Here is a 19,926-nt window from a genome sequence, read left to right as displayed (position 1 = left end):
GTTCACATGTCTGCTGACGGGAAAGTGTGAGTGTGTTTTGGTTTCCTGGTGTGTGTGTGTGTGTGTGTATTTAAGTTCCCATCAGGTGTGTATATGTTTCTGTGTGTATTTAAACTTTATATGAGTATTATTACTGCATATGTGTTTTTTGGTTTGCCGCCCAGTGAGGACAGATGTTGTCCAGAGGTCACTGGTGAGGCACATCCGTTAGCCGGTAGCCACGGTGACACTTCTTTCCCCAGAGGTTAAATGAAAATATCATTTGATGATGATTTAGTAACAAAATAACACTAACTAACTAATCGAAGCAGCGGAAGACCAGCAACTCATGTGTTCTGCAAGGTAATATTACTGTTGTTGTAAATGGATTCTTGCATAGAGGATGTAGACTAGACTCTAAAGAGACAGCGTTGATACAGAGGCTAAATGTTGCGTCGCTAACAATAGATTATTATTTGTATATCTGGTAGCACAGGTACTACCTACTATTGTTTTTGTGGAATTTACATTTTTCCTCAGTAAGCGAAATGGAGTGTCCTTAATAATAATGTTGTGATACCCAGTATTAAAATGCAGCAGCCACAAGTGGTTTGTCAAGCTTTCCTTGAAGAGAATGATGTGGGGAGAAAGTTTATACATTGATGAACCGGGTGAATTTACGGCTCCCGAGTTAGTGGAGATTGGAGGACACTTTTCTGTATCACGTCCCTGCATTGTGTTGGAAGTTGATTATTCGTTTCTTGGCTCCTCCGGATTTAAGGCTAATCTCTGTCAGGCCTGACTGCTCGGTTGGACAGGAAGCAGAACAGGAAGTAGAACATGCAGGGGGGTTGAAGGCAGGGCAATACCCACACTTCCTCCGACAGGACGGATGGACAGATCACAGGAGGAGGAGACAGAAGAAGTTCCTGTTCTGTTAAAGGGAAAAGTGCTGTAACTAAAGCGTTTGGTTTACTGTGTCATGACTTCAGAATGACAAACACATCACCAAGTTCACTTTCAACAATTTGGGAAGGCGGATATATTTAGCTGCTGTTAGTGGAGTAACTCGTGGGTGGGATTGTGGCAAAGACTGAAATATCTCAGCAACTACTGGATGGAATACTATGATGCTTTGTGCAGACATTTATGGTTTTAAGTCTTTTGACTCTGGTGACCTCCCACCAGCTGGTCTACATTTTTATTTGTGCAATACTCTGGTTTATGACCAGATTTGCACCACAGTAGGACAGTTTTTACCCACAGCTCTTAAAATGTTAGCTTTTTTTGTGTATCCCTCTATGGAATGGGGTTAGCGAATTATCCAGTTATATAATGAGACAGCTGTTGGTCATTATTTCATCAATTTGTCTAACTGGATTGTGAAACAGAAGCGCAGTATTTTTTTAGAATAGTTGTGGATATTCAGTGATAATCTTTGCTTAATTGTATCGCTAAAATATCCAAAGTTTGAAACTTTTAGTTTCTGCAAACAGGATTAAAAAACTTAATTCAGCAGTCATGAGACTCTTACAACTGCATTTTGAGTTCTAGACGAGTTCTCTCTCCGACTGTGTAGGATCACCATGACATGCTGCTGGAGATCGAGAGAGACAAGGCCATCACAGACAAGGTCATCCTCATCCAGAAGGTGGTTAGAGGTTTTAAAGACAGGTAGGTCTTAAAAAAGTCTTGTGAAATTGTTGGATGAAACTGGAATTCAAACCAGTCTTGTGTGTCAGTCTCTAAAACCACCCATCAGATTTTGATGAATGCACTTTGGTGGTCAAATAATTTGTCATGTAAGGATTCAAACAAAAGTGATATGTGATTTTTCATTTCCTGTTGTCAGGTCTAACTTCCTGAAGATGAGGAAGTCGGCTGTGTTGATCCAAAAGCTGTGGAGAGGGTACCAGTGTCGGAAGAATTATGGAGCTGTGAGGACCCACACACATTAAACCGGCATGATTGTGATCCATGATGCAGCTCCGCTCCAGTAATCTATTAGTAGTAAAAAAGCAAATCTTTCTTCTTCTTCTTCTTCTTTTTTTGTTCCTGTGCCCCTTCAGATGCGAGCGGGCTTCTCTCGCCTCCAGGCTCTGGTTCGTTCCAGGAAGCTGTGTGCGTCGTACAACGTCGCCCGTCAGCGAATCACAGGCTTCCAGGGCCGCTGTCGGGGCTTCTTGGTGCGCCGGGCGTTCAGACACCGACTGTGGGCCGTCATCACCATCCAGGCCTACACCAGAGGCATGATCGCTCGCCGGTTGTACAAGAGGCTGAAGGGGGAGGTAAACACACACACGTGCATGCAGTTTGAGCAGAAATCCAAGCGCAAGCACGACCTATCTGAGTGCGAAGACAGGATTTTCAAATGTCAAATTCTCAAGTGAAATCGTCTCTCGCCGCTGTGTGCGGAGTGGCACCATGTGCCGAGGTGCCAGTGTGTTTATCTGTGCTTTAGAAACGAAACCTCTGTGAAACATAACATCAAATCTCCTTTTGTTCTTTTGATTCGCTGCTTTGCTTGTGCCAACGCAGCTCCCTCTCCTCGTTCACCCTCTAGCTCACTCGTCCACCGCTGCTCTCTCTCTCCCACACCTGTTGAGCTGATGAGGACGGGTGAACTTTGAATGCTAGCTTTTATTTTTAATTTTTTGTTCAGAGTTGCTTAATTTGAACCCTTAAGTTAATGTTATATCTATCACTCCAGCTGTCCCCAACAGTGCTGTTGACTTCCAACCAAGTGTAAATCTGATTCTTAACTGAGATGGTAATGCCGCCCGCTGGGGTTGAGCCCGTGTCGTTTTGGTATCTGGTCGTTCTTTTGTGACCGTGGACTCTTTCCTCTCCCTCAGTACCGCAGGAGGCTGGAGGCGGAGAAGATGCGTCTGGCTGAGGAGACCAAGCTGAGGAATCAGATGTCCGCAAAGCGAGCGAAGGCCGAGGCTGAGCGCAAACACCAGGTGGGAGTTCAACAAAGACCTCTGACATTTGAAGACATTTTCAAAAACATCCGTTTATGGATCTTCTTCAAATGGATTGTAATGCATCATTCAAGTTCAGGATGTCTTTCTTCGTAGTACCCCCCCCCCCCCCCTCTTGTCTTAATCAGTATGTTTAACAGATGTTGATCGCTCCAGGAGAGAAAACCCACTGGTTCAGCGTGTATAATAGAGTGCGGATGCCTGTTTCGTTTACAGATATTATTCGTATTGTTTTTTCCTAGGAGCGTTTGGCCAAGCTGGCCAAAGAGGACGCCGAGCAGGAGAAGAAGGAGAAGGAGGAGGCCCGGAGGAAGAAGGAGATGGTGGAGCAGATGGAGAAGGCTCGTTTGGAGCCCGTCAACGACTCCGACCTGGTGGACAAAATGTTCGGCTTCCTGGGGACGACGACCTCTTTCCCGGGCCAGGAGGGCCAGGCCCCTGCCGGCTTTGAGGTGAGGCAACAAAAGGTTTTCGTTTATCTGGATGAGAGGAAATTGATGCTCGAGGCGCACATTGTTTAGTTTTTTTAAGGATGAACATTAATGTCTCCATGCATACATTTCTTGTGCACTTTCAGAAATGTCCCTTTTCAATCAGATTTGAACTTGTTAAAGGATTTTTGGGGGGTTTATCGAGTTTGCATTTGTCGTATTTTATCTATATTGTATCTATTTTTTATATTGTATTGCATATTTTTTACCTTAATTCTAGAATAACAAAACGTGTCTTTCATTTACTTTTGCTTCACACTGTTTGGACAGTGTTGGGTTTGAGTACAGCAAGTGACAGAGTTGACATTTATTCAGCTGTAAGTGCATTAAAATGATATATGTATATGATTTAAGGTAACCAGATTGTAACACACAGACATAGGGAAGCATAAGGAGAATTTTTTTATTTATTTTATTATTTGAAAGAGGGAGAAAATAGTGAGGGGGAGTATGAAATGGAATTAATAACCGTATTGCATTAACAGATGTGACGTGTATTATTTTGACGGAGAGGTCAGAGAATTGTCTCATCACTTAAGAGAAGAGTCTCATGTGAAAAACAAACACCAAAGTTTCAGTTTTACCTGGAGCCCCTGTCTCCTCCGCAGGACCTGGAGCGGACCCATCGGGAGCTGGAGGAGGAGGATCTGGACGAGGCTCTTCCTCTGCCTGAGGACGACGAAGAGGAGGATCTATCGGAGTACAAGTTTGCCAAGTACGCCGCCACCTACTTCCAGGGCACCACCACGCACACTTACGTCCGGCGGCCTCTCAAACAGCCTCTGCTGTTCCACGACGACGAGGGAGACCAGCTGGTGAGTCACCTTTGACCCCTGACCCCACGGCAGGCTAACCAGTTTCATACAGCTGTGCAGATATTTACTGTTTGTCTGAAATAGGCTCGGTCTGCTTTTTAAACATGCTCTGCAATTACCAAACAAACAAAAACATTCAAATGCATCATGTTTTCAGATTTGTGCCGATGCATTTTCCAGCTGATCTGAGAAGCTTTTCAAATAGTTTATTTTGCTTCAGGAGTAGGAGGGTTTTTCTCAACTGGAGATACGATTCCATCTGATAGACTTGATGAAATGTGTCCTCCGTGTCCCCGGGCCCAGGCTGCTCTAGCGGTGTGGATCACAGTGCTGAGGTTCATGGGAGATCTGCCGGAGCCCAAGTACCACACGGCCATCAGCGACGGGAGCGAGAAGATCCCCGTGATGACCAAAATCTACGAGACGCTGGGGAAGAAGACGTACAAGAGAGAGCTGCAGGCGCTGCAGGGGGAGGGGGAGGTAAGGGGGAGGGGAGGGGAGGGGATTTCTACAGTTAGTTCATCAGCCACAGTATGGTTTCATCTTGTCCATGTTTAAAATGTTATATATGCTTTTCAAAAACTTTAAACTTTACATTAGTAAATTATTGTCCTTTTTGGTGTTTCTCTTAAAACCAAACAGTTTTTCTATATTCAGCATTTCTTTTCCCCTCCAGACTTTGTTCTTTAAGCATTGATTTTCAGTTATTTCCAATAGATTATGAACCTTATGAAGTTGTTTTTTTGGTAGATCCACTAATCTCCATGTTGCTGGTTATTTATCCATACATTAAGACTTTGAATGTGAGCAACATAAGGACATTGATTTGTGAATATTGAATCCACTATCTTAAGTGTCCGTAATGCATCACAAAGCGATGTGAAGAAGACTGCTAGCTGAACTCAGGGAGTTTCAAAATGTAGTTTGTAATTATTTTATGATTATCTGTTAGGACTCAAGAATACACGCACAGGGCCTCATGCCAGAACTGGTCCAAACAGATGAAGGATTAATTTAACTTCACGTCAAACCGTTACCTCTTGATTTTTTCGCTCGCTCAAACTATCTTCTACTCATTTCATTTGATGTGTTGGGATATTTTTTTTAAAGCCATCCATGAGTTTCGCTTGAAATAAGAAAACGGATAGGAAAAACATCCCTCCAAAATGGAATAAACCCTGCAAGAAAGTCGTGAATGGCAGATCTGTAAATTAATTTAAATCTTCGTGTCCAGTTGCTCATCATATGTCTGTTGCCTTTATGTTGGATGTCAAATGAAAGCAGTTTTTCTCACACGGCGAAACATCCTGATCCTTTACTATACCTCTGTTGGGCTCCTGGACTCCAGACTGAGAGTCCCATTTGTTATGTATCATGTGAGCTGCTAGCAGGAGCATCTCTGATCTGTTTCCTGCCTTGTTCGGCCCTCAGACGCCTCACGCTGACGGCCACAAGAAGAACAGCGTCCGACACAAACTGGTGTCCCTCACCCTGAAGAAGAAATCCAAGATCACTGAGGAGGTGAGAGACAGAAAGGGATTATAACAACTCATGTCTAGGCGGCATGTTGCAGAATTAGAAAAGTCACTGTCTGCGTTTCAGGTCACCAAGCGCCTTAACGACGGCGAGCACGGTCTCCACGGCAACAGCATGCTGGAGGACCGGCCAACGTCCAACCTGGAGAAACTTCACTTCATCATCGGCAACGGGATCCTGAGACCAGGGCTGAGGTACACACACACACACACACACACACACACACACACACACACACACACACACACTAATTAATTCACGTCACCATGAGGATGTGGTTTCCTAAAATGACATTTAATGATAATATCTCCTACATTTTAGCAGCAGCAAAGAAAGACAGACAATTAATTCCAACATTCCTATGTATCCAAATGTGTCAGAATAAGATTTGAAAGCCTCTTAATCAGATATTTAAACTTTCTTTAAACCTTTGAGAGAGCTCAGGAGACATTTGTTCAGTGGTTGCAGTGCAGAGAGAAAGGAACGCACACGGATTCTGAGCCATGTTGTGCATTTATAATCACTTTCCATCTTGTGTGTGTGTGTGTGTGTGTGTGTGTGTGTGTGTGTGTGTGTGTGTGTGTGTGTGTTAGGGACGAGATCTACTGTCAGATCTGCAAGCAGCTGAGTCAGAACCCGTCCAAGAGTTCTCACGCTCGTGGCTGGATCCTCATTTCTCTGTGTGTCGGCTGCTTCGCCCCCTCAGACAAGTTTGTCAAGGTCAGGTTCAGGTTTAGGAAATATTCCGGAAGGAAGATATCTTCAAGTTCACAGAGATCCACAGTTGATTGTTTCCTGAATTGATCCTCTATATTTAGAGATGCAGCAGGAGGAATTCAAGGAGTGTTTCTCTTTTTCTGTGATAAAAGATATTACGTTTACATTTGTGTACAACCCGGTCCTACACTGTGGGTCGATTATCTGTCAATTATTGTGAAAATAAACCTCGGCAGTTTACACATTTTTTGTTTTTCATTTCTTCCAACAGTACCTGAGGAACTTCATCAACAGCGGGCCGCCGGGTTACGCTCCGTACTGCGAAGAGAGACTGAGACGGACGTTTGTCAACGGGACGAGGACACAGCCTCCCTCCTGGCTGGAGCTGCAGGTACAAACCAGCAGAATTATCATGGGAATGAGTCCATTTTATTTTAAGCTTACTTTGTTTAAAATTAGAAGGCATGATCTTGGACATCCACTCCCTTCAATGTAAAAACATTCTAATCCTGTTTATATTTTGAAGATATATCCAGTTTATAGCTTTCTAATTTCTAATGGTGATGCACTTGAAATGTCTCACACATACAAAATATTGTGCACAAGAGATCAACAATTTGGCTTTATGGTTTTTAATAATGGGACCAACCCCATGCTATACTGTAAGTACAGAACAGTATTTATATATTATATTTATTTATTCAAAAGTATTGAGGCAAGAAAAAGAAAGACATCATAAAGCAACAGGTGAAACCAGCCCGGCTAAAGTTCTGAGACCTCTATCCAGGCCACCAAGTCGAAGAAGCCCATCATGCTGCCGGTGACGTTCATGGACGGCACCACCAAAACACTGCTGACGGACTCCGCCACCACGGCCAAGGAGCTCTGCAACGCCCTGTCCGATAAAATCAACCTGCAGGACCGCTTCGGGTTCTCGCTCTACATCGCACTGTTTGACAAGGTGGGGGCGCACACGCACACGCACACGCACACGCACACACACACACACACACACACACACACAAATATAGAAAAAAAACGTTTTGAAAACCAACTGGAAGTGTATGAAGTTAGTACGCAGTCAGTCTAAGATATGAATAAAGGTATGGAGATTAGAATGGTGTTTGTATCTTATTCAGTTTTTATTTGTTCTTATCTTATAAATTGTAGCAAATTACAAAGCGACTGAATAGAGAGTATGGAGATAAATATAACTTAAGAAATAAAAATAATTTTAAAAAACTCTTTAAAATCTTTTTTTTGTGGAATAAACATCAGATGAAAATTATTCATAAAACTGAAACTGGTCCTTTACAATTATATTCATAATGCTTAAATACTTTAATAGTACTAAATAAATATAGTTTAAAAGTGTAGAGATTACAAACTGGCTGGTTAAGAATATTATTAGATTTCGCACTGGTGAAACTAAATCAAATAGTAAAATAATAATAACCATCCAAATCATTGCGTGTAGTAGAAGAAATGAACGATTCCTCTCCTGCAGGTCTCGTCTTTGGGCAGTGGGAACGACCATGTGATGGACGCCGTGTCGCAGTGCGAGCAGTACGCCAAGGAGCAGGGAGCCCAGGAGAGGAACGCCCCCTGGAGGCTGTTCTTCAGGAAGGAGATCTTCACGCCCTGGCACTCCCCCACCGAGGACCAGGTCGCCACCAACCTCATCTACCAACAAACCGTCAGGGGCGTCAAGTTCGGGGAGTACCGCTGCGACAGAGTGCGTTTTTTTCTTCTTCATTATTTACTTCAAAGATTGAACATTTTGCCAATATAAGATTATTCGCTCTCTTGCTGAGAGTTTGATGAGGAGACTGATACCACTGCCATGTCTGCATGCCAAGTATGAAGCTGGAGCATACACTGTAGAAGAAGTGGGCATCTTGGATTACGGCCATGTTGTTTTTTGGAAGTTACCATATTTGGAATGCGGTGAAGTGATGTAGGGACGCCTTATACAGATATGGTACCAGCAGCGACGTGTCAATCATAATAGCCCCGCCCTAAAGTATACACTGCTTTATTGTCTATTTGACTCTATATGGACCATCATTTACTAAATGAACATCATGCTGTATTGAAAATGACCTGCAACTAGAGATTGAGACCATAAACTCATGTTTACGATGTTTACTGAGGGAATAAATCAAGAAATAAGTCATTTTCTCATAGATTTCTATACCACCAGAGGAGTCGGCCCCCTGGTGGTCAGTAGAGAGAATGTGAGTTTTAAGAAATCCTGCAGAGTCGGAGTTTGCCGCTTGAGCTGGAGCTAGCATCCAGTTAGCACAAAGACTATAAATGGCTAGCATATGTTTCTTATCATTTAAGATGTAAAAATAAAGGCACTTTTAATATATCATAAAACAACATATCTCATAGAAAGAATTAACATAATATATATATGTCAGCAAAAGTACTGTAATTCTACAGTGTGTTGTCGTTTTTAGATACTAATAATAGTCAAAAGTATGACGGACAAGACAAAACAAATTCATATTCATGTGTTTTGTCAGTTGCCTCACATCTCAAATAAATCCTCTAAACAAACATGCCCATATCCGACTGTGTCCCCAGGACGACCTGGCAGAACTGGCTTCTCAGCAGTATTATGTGGACTACGGTTCGGAGATCCTTCTGGAGCGCCTGCTGAGCCTCATCCCCTCCTACGTCCCCGATAGAGACATCAGCAGCTCCAGGACGGTGGAGAAATGGGCTCATTTCATCATGGCTGCGCACAAAAAGGTGTTTGTAACTGGGACAAAGTCTGTCATATTCATGTAATGTGTTTATGTAACTCTGTTCATTCTGTACACATGACATCTGTTCATCTGTCCATCCGGGGAGAGGGATCCTCCTCTGTTGCTCTCCTGAAGGTTTCTTCCCTTTTTTCCCTGTGAAAAGGTTATTTTTGGGGAGTTGTTCCTGATCCGATGTGAGGTCAAAGGTCAGGGATGTCGTATGTGTACAGATTGTAAAGTCATCTGAGGCAAATTTGTAATTTGTGATATTGGGCTATACAAAATAAACTGAATTGAATTGTCAACGTCCTCCCAGCAAATTTACCCAGAAGGCAATCTCCAGGTTTTAGCCAGGTCTCTAGGGATGCTCTGTCCACCTCTAGGATTTAGACTTGGATAACCCAGAAATTAATAAATGGATTGACATGAAATGTTCAGACAGTGATGGTCCTCAGAGGAAGAATCCTTTTTCCTCATGTGATCCCTTGTCATGTCCTCGAGCACCACCTGGACATTTTTGGGTTTTCAGTGAAATGTTAGAACTAGCTAAACTAAGATGGTGAACATGGTGAACATTATGCCTGCATAACTACACAGCCAGCAGTATGAGAGACAAAATACATTTGTGTTTGTGGGTATTTGTGAACATGTATTTGCTAGTGTGAAGTTACTTGGTGAAGCACGCATGTAGATTAATGCATGTCATTTAAATGTAGAAATATTTTGTCTATAAACCTTCTCAACTACGCATGAAACTTATTTTTCTCTGCATAATGCAAACAATGTTCTGACGTTCAGATGATCTAACTGGTTGAGTTAAACCTTTAGTTGATTCCACCTCCGTCCTTCAGCAATCTTGCCCCAAACCCTGAAAGTATTTTAATAATTTGTTCTTGATGGGCTTTAAGTCTCCAGGGGATGTTCTGCTTAATTTGTAGCATTCGTATTGGAGGGCAATAATTACAAAAAAGGAAACCATTGATTGCGACACCATCTGCCACCAAAACCCCTCAAAGTTCTGTCTCTTTCTTTTCACGCGTATACATAATAAAACATATATCTCTCTCTCTCTCTCTCTCTCTTTGTCGCTGCTCAGGGCATCTACACCCAGAAGAGGTTTGACCCTCAGAAGGTGAAGGAGGAAGTGGTGGACTTCGCTCGACACAAGTGGCCTCTGCTTTTCTCTCGTTTCTACGAAGCCTTCAAGTTCTCAGGTAGAACGACCTACGACCTCTTTCAGTTGATTAGTTTTAGTTGAGTCAGCCAACTTGACACATTCCTTCACAGCGTGATGGTCATTGTACAAATATTAACAACAAATGTGAGCATAAAATGAGAATCTACGACATGAAATAGTGCAGAAGCTAACCTATTGTGATACAAACCATAAAGGATTAATATACATGTGTGGTAGACGGGTGTGTAGTCATTTCATTATGAATAAACTGTTATGTAAACGTGAATAAAGTAGATGTATGCGCAGTGAGAAGTAATACAAATAAAGAGAGGTAACAGGTAGTTAACAGTAATAAAAGTATTCTTATACCATATACGTCAAGGCAAGAAAAAGATATCTGATTATAATGTCAGATATTGTCCTGTTGGTTCCGTGAGAGTGAATCCTTCATCCTGTCCTCTCTGCCTCTCAGGTCCCAGTCTGCCTAAAAACGACCTGATCGTCGCCGTCAACTGGACCGGGGTTTATTTTGTAGACGAGCAGGAGCAGGTCCTCCTGGAGCTCTCCTTCCCAGAAATCACTGCAGTTTCCAGCAGCAGGTGAGGCATGCTGGGAGCTGCAGTCATCCCGGTCCTTTCTTTCATTCCTCCGTCATCCACTTCCTGCTTCATTTCCATCTCTCTGTTAGTTGGCGTGTTTCCTTTCCATTATTTTATTTTTCTTCCAACCTGGTCCTCTTAGCACATCCTCCGCTTTCTCTCTCCTCTTTCAAGAATGAGTGGCTTCAGGAAATGCCCAATAAAACCATTTGTTTTCTTTCAAGTGTCTCAAACTCGTGAGGTGCCATTGTTACAGAGCCACAAAGTCGACATTTGTGTCTGAACCGTGAAGTCAGAGGCCCATTAACAGTAATCAAGTAGTTGATCCAACCCAAAGCATGATCTCTCCCTAACTTTACAAATCATCTTTTAGCCTAAACATTTACAATTCAATTCAGTTTATTTTGTATAGCCCAATATCACAAATTACAAATTTGCCTCAGAGGGCTTTACAATCTGTACACATACGACATCCCTGACCTTTGACCTCATATCGGATCAGGAAAAACTCCCCATCAGCATTGATTGGACACCCACATGAAAGGTGGCAACGTTTTTCCCTTTAACCGAATCTTAACTGCAGTTTTATCACATCAGGAAACAGTTTTGGGAGGCTGCTCAGAAAATGCTTCAATTTTGTCATTTAATTTGGAGGACTTGTTTTGCTTTCAGTGGAGGAAAGTTACAGAGTCAGAGTTTCACTTTGGCGACCATCAAAGGAGACGAGTACACCTTCACCTCCAACAACGCGGAGGACATCCGTGACCTGGTGGTGACCTTCCTGGAAGGCCTGAGGAAGAGGTCCAAGTTTGTGGTCGCGTTGCAGGACAACCCCAACCCCAGTACGTTGTTTTATGTTTCCTCATAGGCAGGAAATGGATTGGAAGAGTGGTGACATCATTTCAACACAGAGTATATTTTCATATATTTGTGAAACATGTTAGAAAATCACAGTATTACTCTGTGGGTACTAACTGAAGATCTCCCTGTGACATATATGAAATCTAATTAATATAGTGTAAACTAATTTTAGAATCTTTCAAATTGACGAAACAAAAAATGTCCTTAAATGTCTGTAATTGTGATTAACAAATATTTTAGTGCATAAAAAATAAGAATATATAGGACAGTTTAGTAAAGATAATGTTTGGCATTTTTGTAACTTTTTAAATTAATCAATCAATGATTGAAATGATATGTTAGAGAGATTTCCATCAAATACCTTTTACAGTAATATCCTGTGAATAAAATACTGGTTGAAATGCCAGTTAGTCCTCTCACCTCCAACTGTCTTTTCTTTTTCCACAGCTGGGGAGGAGTCCACGTTCCTGAGCTTCATGAAGGGAGACCTGATCCTGTTGGACCAGGACACCGGCGAGCAGGTGCTCAACTCTGGTTGGGCACACGGCGTCAACGAACGAACCAATCAGAGAGGAGATTTCCCAGCCGACTGCGTCTACGTCCTGCCCTCTGTGACCCGACCTCAGCAAGAAATAATGGTGAGAGAAGAAGAGCGTTTATGACGTGAGCTCGTCTCTACAGCACTGACTTCCTCCCCTTTAGTTACTTTTAATGGTTGTTATTGGCACAGCTCATTCTGCAGGAAGCTGAATTTGACTTTGATACAAAACGAGACTTTCATTTTCTTGTATTAACAGAAGGGAATGTGAATCACATATTTCAAAGATGTCTGTGCATCGGGAAAAGATCAAAGAGAGATTAAGAGGGGGCCCAAAATGTTGTCTTGTTTATATTTTGGTTGCCTGCGTATTGCACGTTAGGATGTTAGCGTTAAAAACTTGTTAACACGTTGCTGTGACAGTTTAAGTCTTCTTTTGTTCGGACAAACCTCCTGGAAGTCCCTTTATAAAAACATGCTCTGTCAAATGAATGTCACCTGATGGGATCCAACCAATCAGGCGCTGATCACCATGACACCGGACCAGCGACAGGAGTCGGTTCGTGTTTCGCAGATCGTCCTGCCGGAGAGCGACGACAGGACGAAACCATACACGCTGGAGGAGTTCAGCTACGACTACTTCAGGTACACACACACACGCACACACACACGCACGCATGCACGCACGCACACACACGCACACACAGTCAGCATCTCCCCTGCTTCTTCCAGGCCACCTCCCAAACACACCCTGAGCAGGGTGATGGTCACTAAGAACCGTGGGAAGGACAAGATGTGGAGCTGCACCAGAGAGCCGCTGAAGCAGCCGCTGCTGAAAAAGGTCGTCAACCACGAGGAGCTGGCTCAGGACGCCTGCATGTCCTTCATAGATATCTTTTGAAAAGCAGCCGACGTCTGGCTCCACTAAAGTCTAACCCTAACCCCAACCAAGCTGGTTCCCAAATGTACTTTCAGTGGACTGTGAGCTTGTGCATGTGAAAGAGGCCAGAGCAGCATATTTGATGAGCTATGATTCATTCATTGCAAGGAAAACCATTTTTTCAAAATATGCTTTAGTACAAGATTCCGATTACATTATTTGATAATGCTGTGTTATATTTTACTTTATTTTAATGTATTTTTGCTTTTACAGAAAGAAAAAAAAGTTAAAAAGTCAAAGAAAAACTAAGCGCAGCTCTATGATATTGAAAGCAGCAACATAAGAAGCTGACAATAATAAAGAAACCAAATACTAGAAGCACAAATGAACCACACAATTTCTTTTTTATCTATAATCTCGAAGAAATAAGAGAAAAGGCTGCTCCAGGTGTATCTTGCAGTGTCGGTTACCACGACAGCACATTTGGCCCCATTTCTATGTTTTTACGACCACAGACATTCTTGATTTTGTAGTCCAGTGCATGTCAGATACTTTTAGTGAACTAAATGAAACCCGCAGAGTAATCCAAATGTTTGTCTCTCGTTGCATTGGAGCTAATAGTTTGGTTCCTTGACGTTTGTCCCACCTATGATGAAGTACACGGGCGACTACCCGTCCAAGCGGACGCGCTCCGTGAACGAGCTGACGGACCAGATCTTTGAAGGAGCGCTGAAGGCGGAGCCTCTGAAAGACGAGATCTACTGTCAGATCATCAAGCAGCTCACCGACAACCACGTGAAGTGTGTAAACCTATCGGTCTTATCAGTGCACCTTCATACGAATGATGATAAGAATTGTAAGGTTCACACTTACAATACAACTTTAACATGAAGTCGCACCAGATTTTCATGAATCTACTTTTGAGTTACAATGAAACGCATGTATTATGAATTACTATGATTACTCTAATTGCAAATGTATACACTTTGTATAAAACTATGCAGCTTTTGACTCATTTGTAAGATATTATCATTTTTATTATATTTAAAACCTTTTATTTGTATTTATAGTGAAAGAATATACCAAATATTACGGAAAGATATTCAGGTTTCAACGTATTTCATAAAGTCTATTCAAACTCCAAGCGTGGTGTTACTAAAGTATGGGCTTCTGCATTCGGTGTGCCGTGTTGAGCGGAACCAGCAGACTGAACATGAGTTGTTTTGTGCTGCAGGTACAGTGAGGAGAAAGGCTGGGAGCTGCTGTGGTTGTGTACTGGTCTGTTTCCTCCCAGTAACGCGCTGCTGCCGCACATCCAGCGCTTCCTCCAGTCTAAGAAACACCACCCCCTCTCTGGAGACTGCATGCAGAGGCTGCACAAGGCTCTACGGTAGGACCCAACGCTTCCACTGGTCTCAGCTGATGGTTGTTGAAGGAAAACATACTTCAGGTCCACTCATCGAGTGGATTGACAGTCATTAAAAGACACCACACACACACACACACACACACACACACACCACTAATTGGAAGATTGGCGGTTTCGAACCCCGGCCCCTAAATTTCTTTTTTTTTCTTCTCTTTATTGTTATCATGGTATCAGTAACGGATCCAGGAAGTACCCCCCTCATCTGGTGGAAGTGGAGGCGATCCAACACAAGACAACCCAGATCTTCCACAAAGTTTACTTCCCCGACGATACCGACGAGGTCAGACACACTCGTACTCACACTCGTACAGATGCACACTCACCAAAAAGAAAATGACACACTTGAGAACGCCGGTGCCCTGTAAACCTACAGGCGTTTGAGGTGGAGTCCAGCACCAAAGCCAAGGACTTCTGCCAGAACATCGCCACCAGACTGCTGCTCAAATCCCCCGAAGGCTTCAGCCTCTTCGTTAAGATCTCAGACAAGGTCAGAGGTCAAGTGGTGTTTCTCAGAAAGTATTCATATAACATCATTGTAGTTGCATGAGGCTCAATACATTTTTGTCATAGAAAACTGTGTATTACCATATATGTGTGTGTGCAGGTGATCAGTGTGCCAGAGGGGGATTTCTTCTTTGACTTTGTCAGACATTTGACGGATTGGATCAAGAAATCTCGACCTGCTAAAGATGGTCAGTACCACCGTTACTCATGCGTGGCCTTGCATGCTCCGACAAAACCTCCTCCTGCTGTCTTAATAATAATATGACCCATAAGTAGGAACACGTAAAGCACGGTTGGGTCGCAGGACAGACCCCGAGTCCCATCAGGAGACTTGGAGACACGTTTACACGGTTACAGTCAGAAGCTCTCATTGTTTATTCAGGTTGTCGACAACCACCAACTTCAGGGTTTTGGAAAACAAAAGTAATACAACTCCAGGGTTGTAAAGGTGATCACACTTCTATTGCTCCCTCTTCCCATCCTACCTTGTAGGGATTGTTCCCTCTCTGACCTATCAGGTGTTCTTCATGAAGAAGTTGTGGACCAACACGGTTCCAGGGAAGGACTCCTTCGCCGACTCTATCTTCCACTACTATCAGGTCGGTTGTCAGGGACGTGAACATACTTTTACTTGTAAAGTTTCAGGCAGCAACTCTCTCCTACACTTGAGTGCATTTGTGTTCAAATAACAACAACACTTCTTCCCCCTCATTCTCCTCTTAAAATTAGGAGCTCCCTAAGTACTTGCGTGGCTACCACAAGTGTTCACGGGAAGAGGTTTTCCAACTTGCAGCGCTCATCTACCGCGTCAAGTTTGAGGATGACAAATCCCACTTTCCTACAATTCCCAAGATGCTTCGGGAGCTGGTTCCCCATGACCTCATTCGTCAGATGTCACCAGATGACTGGAAAAGGGTAAACCTGCATATGTAGTCATATTGATAATGAATGTATTGATATATTTATTTCTATATATATATATATATATATATATATATATATATATATTTGTATATATAACCGGACTAGTTATGTTAATAAATTACAACACACAGAGAGAGAGGGGTGACCTTGTTCTCTGCTCAGACAACAAGTCACAACTCGTTGAAGTCATTTTGGTGACGAATAATAGACAAATTGTCTCTGTGTGTGTTTGTGTGACGATTGCAGTCGGTGGTCGCATACTTCAACAAGCAGGCCGGTAAATCAAGAGAAGAAGCCAAACTGATGTTTCTGAAGACCATCTACAAATGGCCGACCTTTGGCTCCGCCTTCTTCGAGGTCAAGGTGAACCCACCTGTCCCTTCCTGTCTGTAGCTCTCACGGGGCGCTTCTCATTTGTCGTACTTTTCCCGATTGTTCACATAGTTCAGTAACAATCCAATCCATGCAGGACTTTTCACATTTTACTCAAGTAAAGGATCTGAATATTTCACCACTGCCGTTTTCCTCTTGCATCCTCCTCATAGAGCGCACTAAAAAAAGTATCAAAACAGTCGAGGCCAAACAGGTTGCAGATGGTGTGGATTTAACTGTCTGGAAACCTCAGCACACCACTCATGTTGGTTATAGTTAGTCCCTCCCACCAGAGGACGCGGCAGGGAAAACGAGGACTCACCTGATTAGTGAAACGAGACGTCCTTATATTTACCATGAACTGTGAAGAGAAACTTTACTACTGAATATAGACATTATAAGATCTATCTAGACATCCTAGCAACACAAGTCTTTGTCTTTTGTCCCTAGCAAACCACAGAGCCCAACTTCCCAGAAATCCTGCTGATCGCCATAAACAAGCATGGAGTCAGCCTCATCGACCCGAAGACAAAGGTTTGTGTTGCTGTAGAAATAATGATGGCTCCTGTGTCACACTAAAGGATGTACTTTAATGGTCAGTTTGGATTGTGCACACGGTAAACACACTCAGGCCCACTCATTAACCACAAGTATGCATCGTGGATCAGAGGACCCTGAAGGTAACGGAGGTCACCCCTCTGTGTGTGTCTGTGCAGGACATCCTCACCACCCACCCTTTCACCAAGATCTCCAACTGGAGCAGTGGGAACACCTACTTCCATATCACCATCGGCAACCTGGTCAGAGGAAGCAAACTGCTGTGTGAGACTTCGCTGGTGGGTGGCAGAAACACACACACACACACACAGATTCTGTACATTTTCAAGCTTGTATTTAATTAAAGGCCGGGGCGTAGAACACTTCTTGTCTACTCCAACGACTCACTTCGGTCGGTTACAACAGTCATGTCATACAATAAACTGAAGATATCAGCTGTATTTTGAACGTGTACGTGTTTCCATTTCTCCTGCAGGGCTACAAGATGGACGACCTGCTGACCTCTTACATCAGCCAGATGCTGACCACCATGAACAAGCAGCGCTCCGGGCCGCGCCACAGCAAGTGAACTTCTTACTGGCGGGAGGCCGCTGAGCTCGTTCGGCTCTTGCGCCCCATTGGCCAGCACTGCAGCTGGGGGCGGACCTTCACCAACCAGCTGTGGACGATGAACCGCAGTCCTTCTGCTAGCTCGGACGGGTCACATCTCACCGGGGAGAGTTCGGCTGCCAGCAGCGACGACCCCGGCGAAGGCCCGAGCAGCTACCACCACTACAACCACGATGAAGATGAGGATGAGCCGTCCAGTGAGGATGACTACCTCTAGAACCTCCAAACTCTCCGTCCGAAAGGCCTTCCAACGGTCTTCCTTGTTTGGTTCAGGAGCCAAATGGCAGACGTGCTCGTACAGAAATACAGTGTTCATGTTATTGGACATGTTCATACATCTATGAACTACGAGAGAGACTGGTGGACTACAGCGTTCATCTGTCCATATTATGCTTTTATTAATTCAATACATTACTAGGATTTATTTGTATATACAGCTGGGAAGTACTGATGTAATATTATTGTCAATAAATACAATAATACATAATCATTTTAGGCCTTATTGTTGCTATGGTTTTTCCATCTTTCTTTGACCGGTGTGATTGTGAAAAGGTTAATAAATGTAATAATCTATGGTATTTTTAGAACGTCTTCCATTTGATTGGGGAACACAGCAGAGACCCTCCAGGAGTTACCGCGTATGTATGTATATATGTATGTATATATATGTGTACATATATATATGTATGTATACATGTATGTATATACATATATGTATATATACACATATATATATATATATATATATATATATATATATATATATATATATAGAGAGTATACTTTGGTATTTTAACAGTGCCAATCATTTCATTTGATGTGTTTACTTTGTTGCTTCTTTGAGGACTAATGCAGCAAACGTGTGTTGCTGCCCGTTGTGTGTCTGTGACGTTGTGACTTCCTGTAGTGCTCTCATGTTCTGTGTGATGTGTGCTCACTTTTGTACAAAACATTAAATACATTAGTTTTGACTGATATTTATGAATGAGTAGTTCATGTTGTTCACAATGTCTTTAACACAGTTGGGACACTGTGATCGTATAGCCATGAAAAGTAGTAAAAGAATTGTATAAAAAGGTTAAATAGTATAGTTATATTCAAAACATCATGAATATTTCATAATAATATTAACGCATAGAATGTCTTAAATTCATTAAATAAGTAAATGTATAGTATGTCATCAAATTGACTTAAGTCATAGTATAGGATGTCATAGTGAAGTGACATTAAAGTCCTCATATAGCATATCAAAAAAGTGCTGAGTTTCTATAATTTGTTCGACAAAGTATGTTGAAATAAGTAATAACAGATTCATAGTATAGTTACTATACTATACAGTATGTTGAAAAAAGTTATAAAAGATGTGATTGTTATCAATTTAATATGTTATTTGCCAGTGGAGATTGTGTCATGTCAATGAAATGTAGGTTTTTGTTTGTTTGTTTGTTTGTTCAGGCATAAACAATAACACCCACAGCTACCAACAACCAAACATTTCTTCTATTGTTTTAATACCAGATGACAGGAGCATTTACAATCAGAGAAAAGTTACACTAAAAAAAACAAAAAATTGGGAATGCTTCTTTAAAATGATATTTTTTAAAAAGCTGTCTGTAACAAGTTGATAAATGCTACAGCGATCTAACAATTTGAATGGCAATAGACATAATAAAACCCATATTATAATTGTATTTCATTATATGTCAGATTGTAGACGTACATTTAACGCCTCAGGGTACAAGCCGGCCGGTCACATGACCCACGGGACCACAGCTCCCACTAAGGGCAGCTCTGTTACTGGAAGGGGTCCCAGTATCAAACCACTGATGGAGCCAAACCTACAACACATCTTTGATACGAAGAAAATGGAGATGTGAAGTCAAAATTCAGACCTCAATTTAATAATTCCATTGCGCAGACACTGATCTCGAACATATCCTGTAAGAAAAAATGAATTAAAGAAATCATCAAACAAAGCCTCGCTCTTAAGTTTTGACAAGAAACTAGAAAGGGCGTCAGATAAGTTTTCAAAAACATCTTTCTTGCTTGGCTGAGTTGCAAGTACCAAATATGTAATTATTTATTGACTTCAGAGAGACATAACATGTTTAAAAAGCACATCGTCAACGTTAGGACTCATCTGCAGAGTGCTTTGGGACACTGTTAGTAAAAAGATAGATCGTGGGTGGAGCGCCAC

The 19,926-nt window shown here is 42.4% G+C and overlaps 1 protein-coding gene across 1 annotated transcript in view; it reads left to right on the top strand.

The window, feature by feature from the left end:
* The window catches only part of myo7aa (myosin VIIAa), a 33,276-nt gene extending 14,854 nt beyond the window's left edge, over nt 1-18,422 (top strand). The window contains exons 19-49 of the mRNA XM_034528830.1: nt 1,559-1,653; nt 1,832-1,916; nt 2,049-2,267; nt 2,835-2,942; nt 3,206-3,415; nt 4,063-4,269; nt 4,573-4,749; nt 5,701-5,790; nt 5,872-5,999; nt 6,399-6,525; nt 6,794-6,913; nt 7,310-7,483; nt 8,030-8,257; nt 9,115-9,282; nt 10,375-10,492; nt 10,928-11,054; nt 11,727-11,896; nt 12,363-12,553; nt 12,974-13,098; nt 13,186-13,343; nt 13,980-14,133; nt 14,568-14,723; nt 14,937-15,042; nt 15,136-15,249; nt 15,367-15,454; nt 15,759-15,865; nt 15,996-16,181; nt 16,437-16,553; nt 17,013-17,096; nt 17,279-17,398; nt 17,596-18,422. Coding sequence (XP_034384721.1) covers nt 1,559-1,653; nt 1,832-1,916; nt 2,049-2,267; nt 2,835-2,942; nt 3,206-3,415; nt 4,063-4,269; nt 4,573-4,749; nt 5,701-5,790; nt 5,872-5,999; nt 6,399-6,525; nt 6,794-6,913; nt 7,310-7,483; nt 8,030-8,257; nt 9,115-9,282; nt 10,375-10,492; nt 10,928-11,054; nt 11,727-11,896; nt 12,363-12,553; nt 12,974-13,098; nt 13,186-13,343; nt 13,980-14,133; nt 14,568-14,723; nt 14,937-15,042; nt 15,136-15,249; nt 15,367-15,454; nt 15,759-15,865; nt 15,996-16,181; nt 16,437-16,553; nt 17,013-17,096; nt 17,279-17,398; nt 17,596-17,688 — 4,350 coding nt within the window. The 3' untranslated portion in view covers nt 17,689-18,422. The remainder of the gene's footprint in view (nt 1-1,558; nt 1,654-1,831; nt 1,917-2,048; nt 2,268-2,834; nt 2,943-3,205; nt 3,416-4,062; nt 4,270-4,572; nt 4,750-5,700; nt 5,791-5,871; nt 6,000-6,398; nt 6,526-6,793; nt 6,914-7,309; nt 7,484-8,029; nt 8,258-9,114; nt 9,283-10,374; nt 10,493-10,927; nt 11,055-11,726; nt 11,897-12,362; nt 12,554-12,973; nt 13,099-13,185; nt 13,344-13,979; nt 14,134-14,567; nt 14,724-14,936; nt 15,043-15,135; nt 15,250-15,366; nt 15,455-15,758; nt 15,866-15,995; nt 16,182-16,436; nt 16,554-17,012; nt 17,097-17,278; nt 17,399-17,595) is intronic.
* Nucleotides 18,423-19,926: the final 1,504 nt, after the last annotated feature.

Source organism: Cyclopterus lumpus, chromosome 25, assembly GCF_009769545.1.
Source record: "Cyclopterus lumpus isolate fCycLum1 chromosome 25, fCycLum1.pri, whole genome shotgun sequence".
Taxonomy (NCBI): Eukaryota; Metazoa; Chordata; class Actinopteri; order Perciformes; family Cyclopteridae; genus Cyclopterus; species Cyclopterus lumpus.
This window is presented reverse-complemented; position numbering and strand designations above follow the sequence as displayed.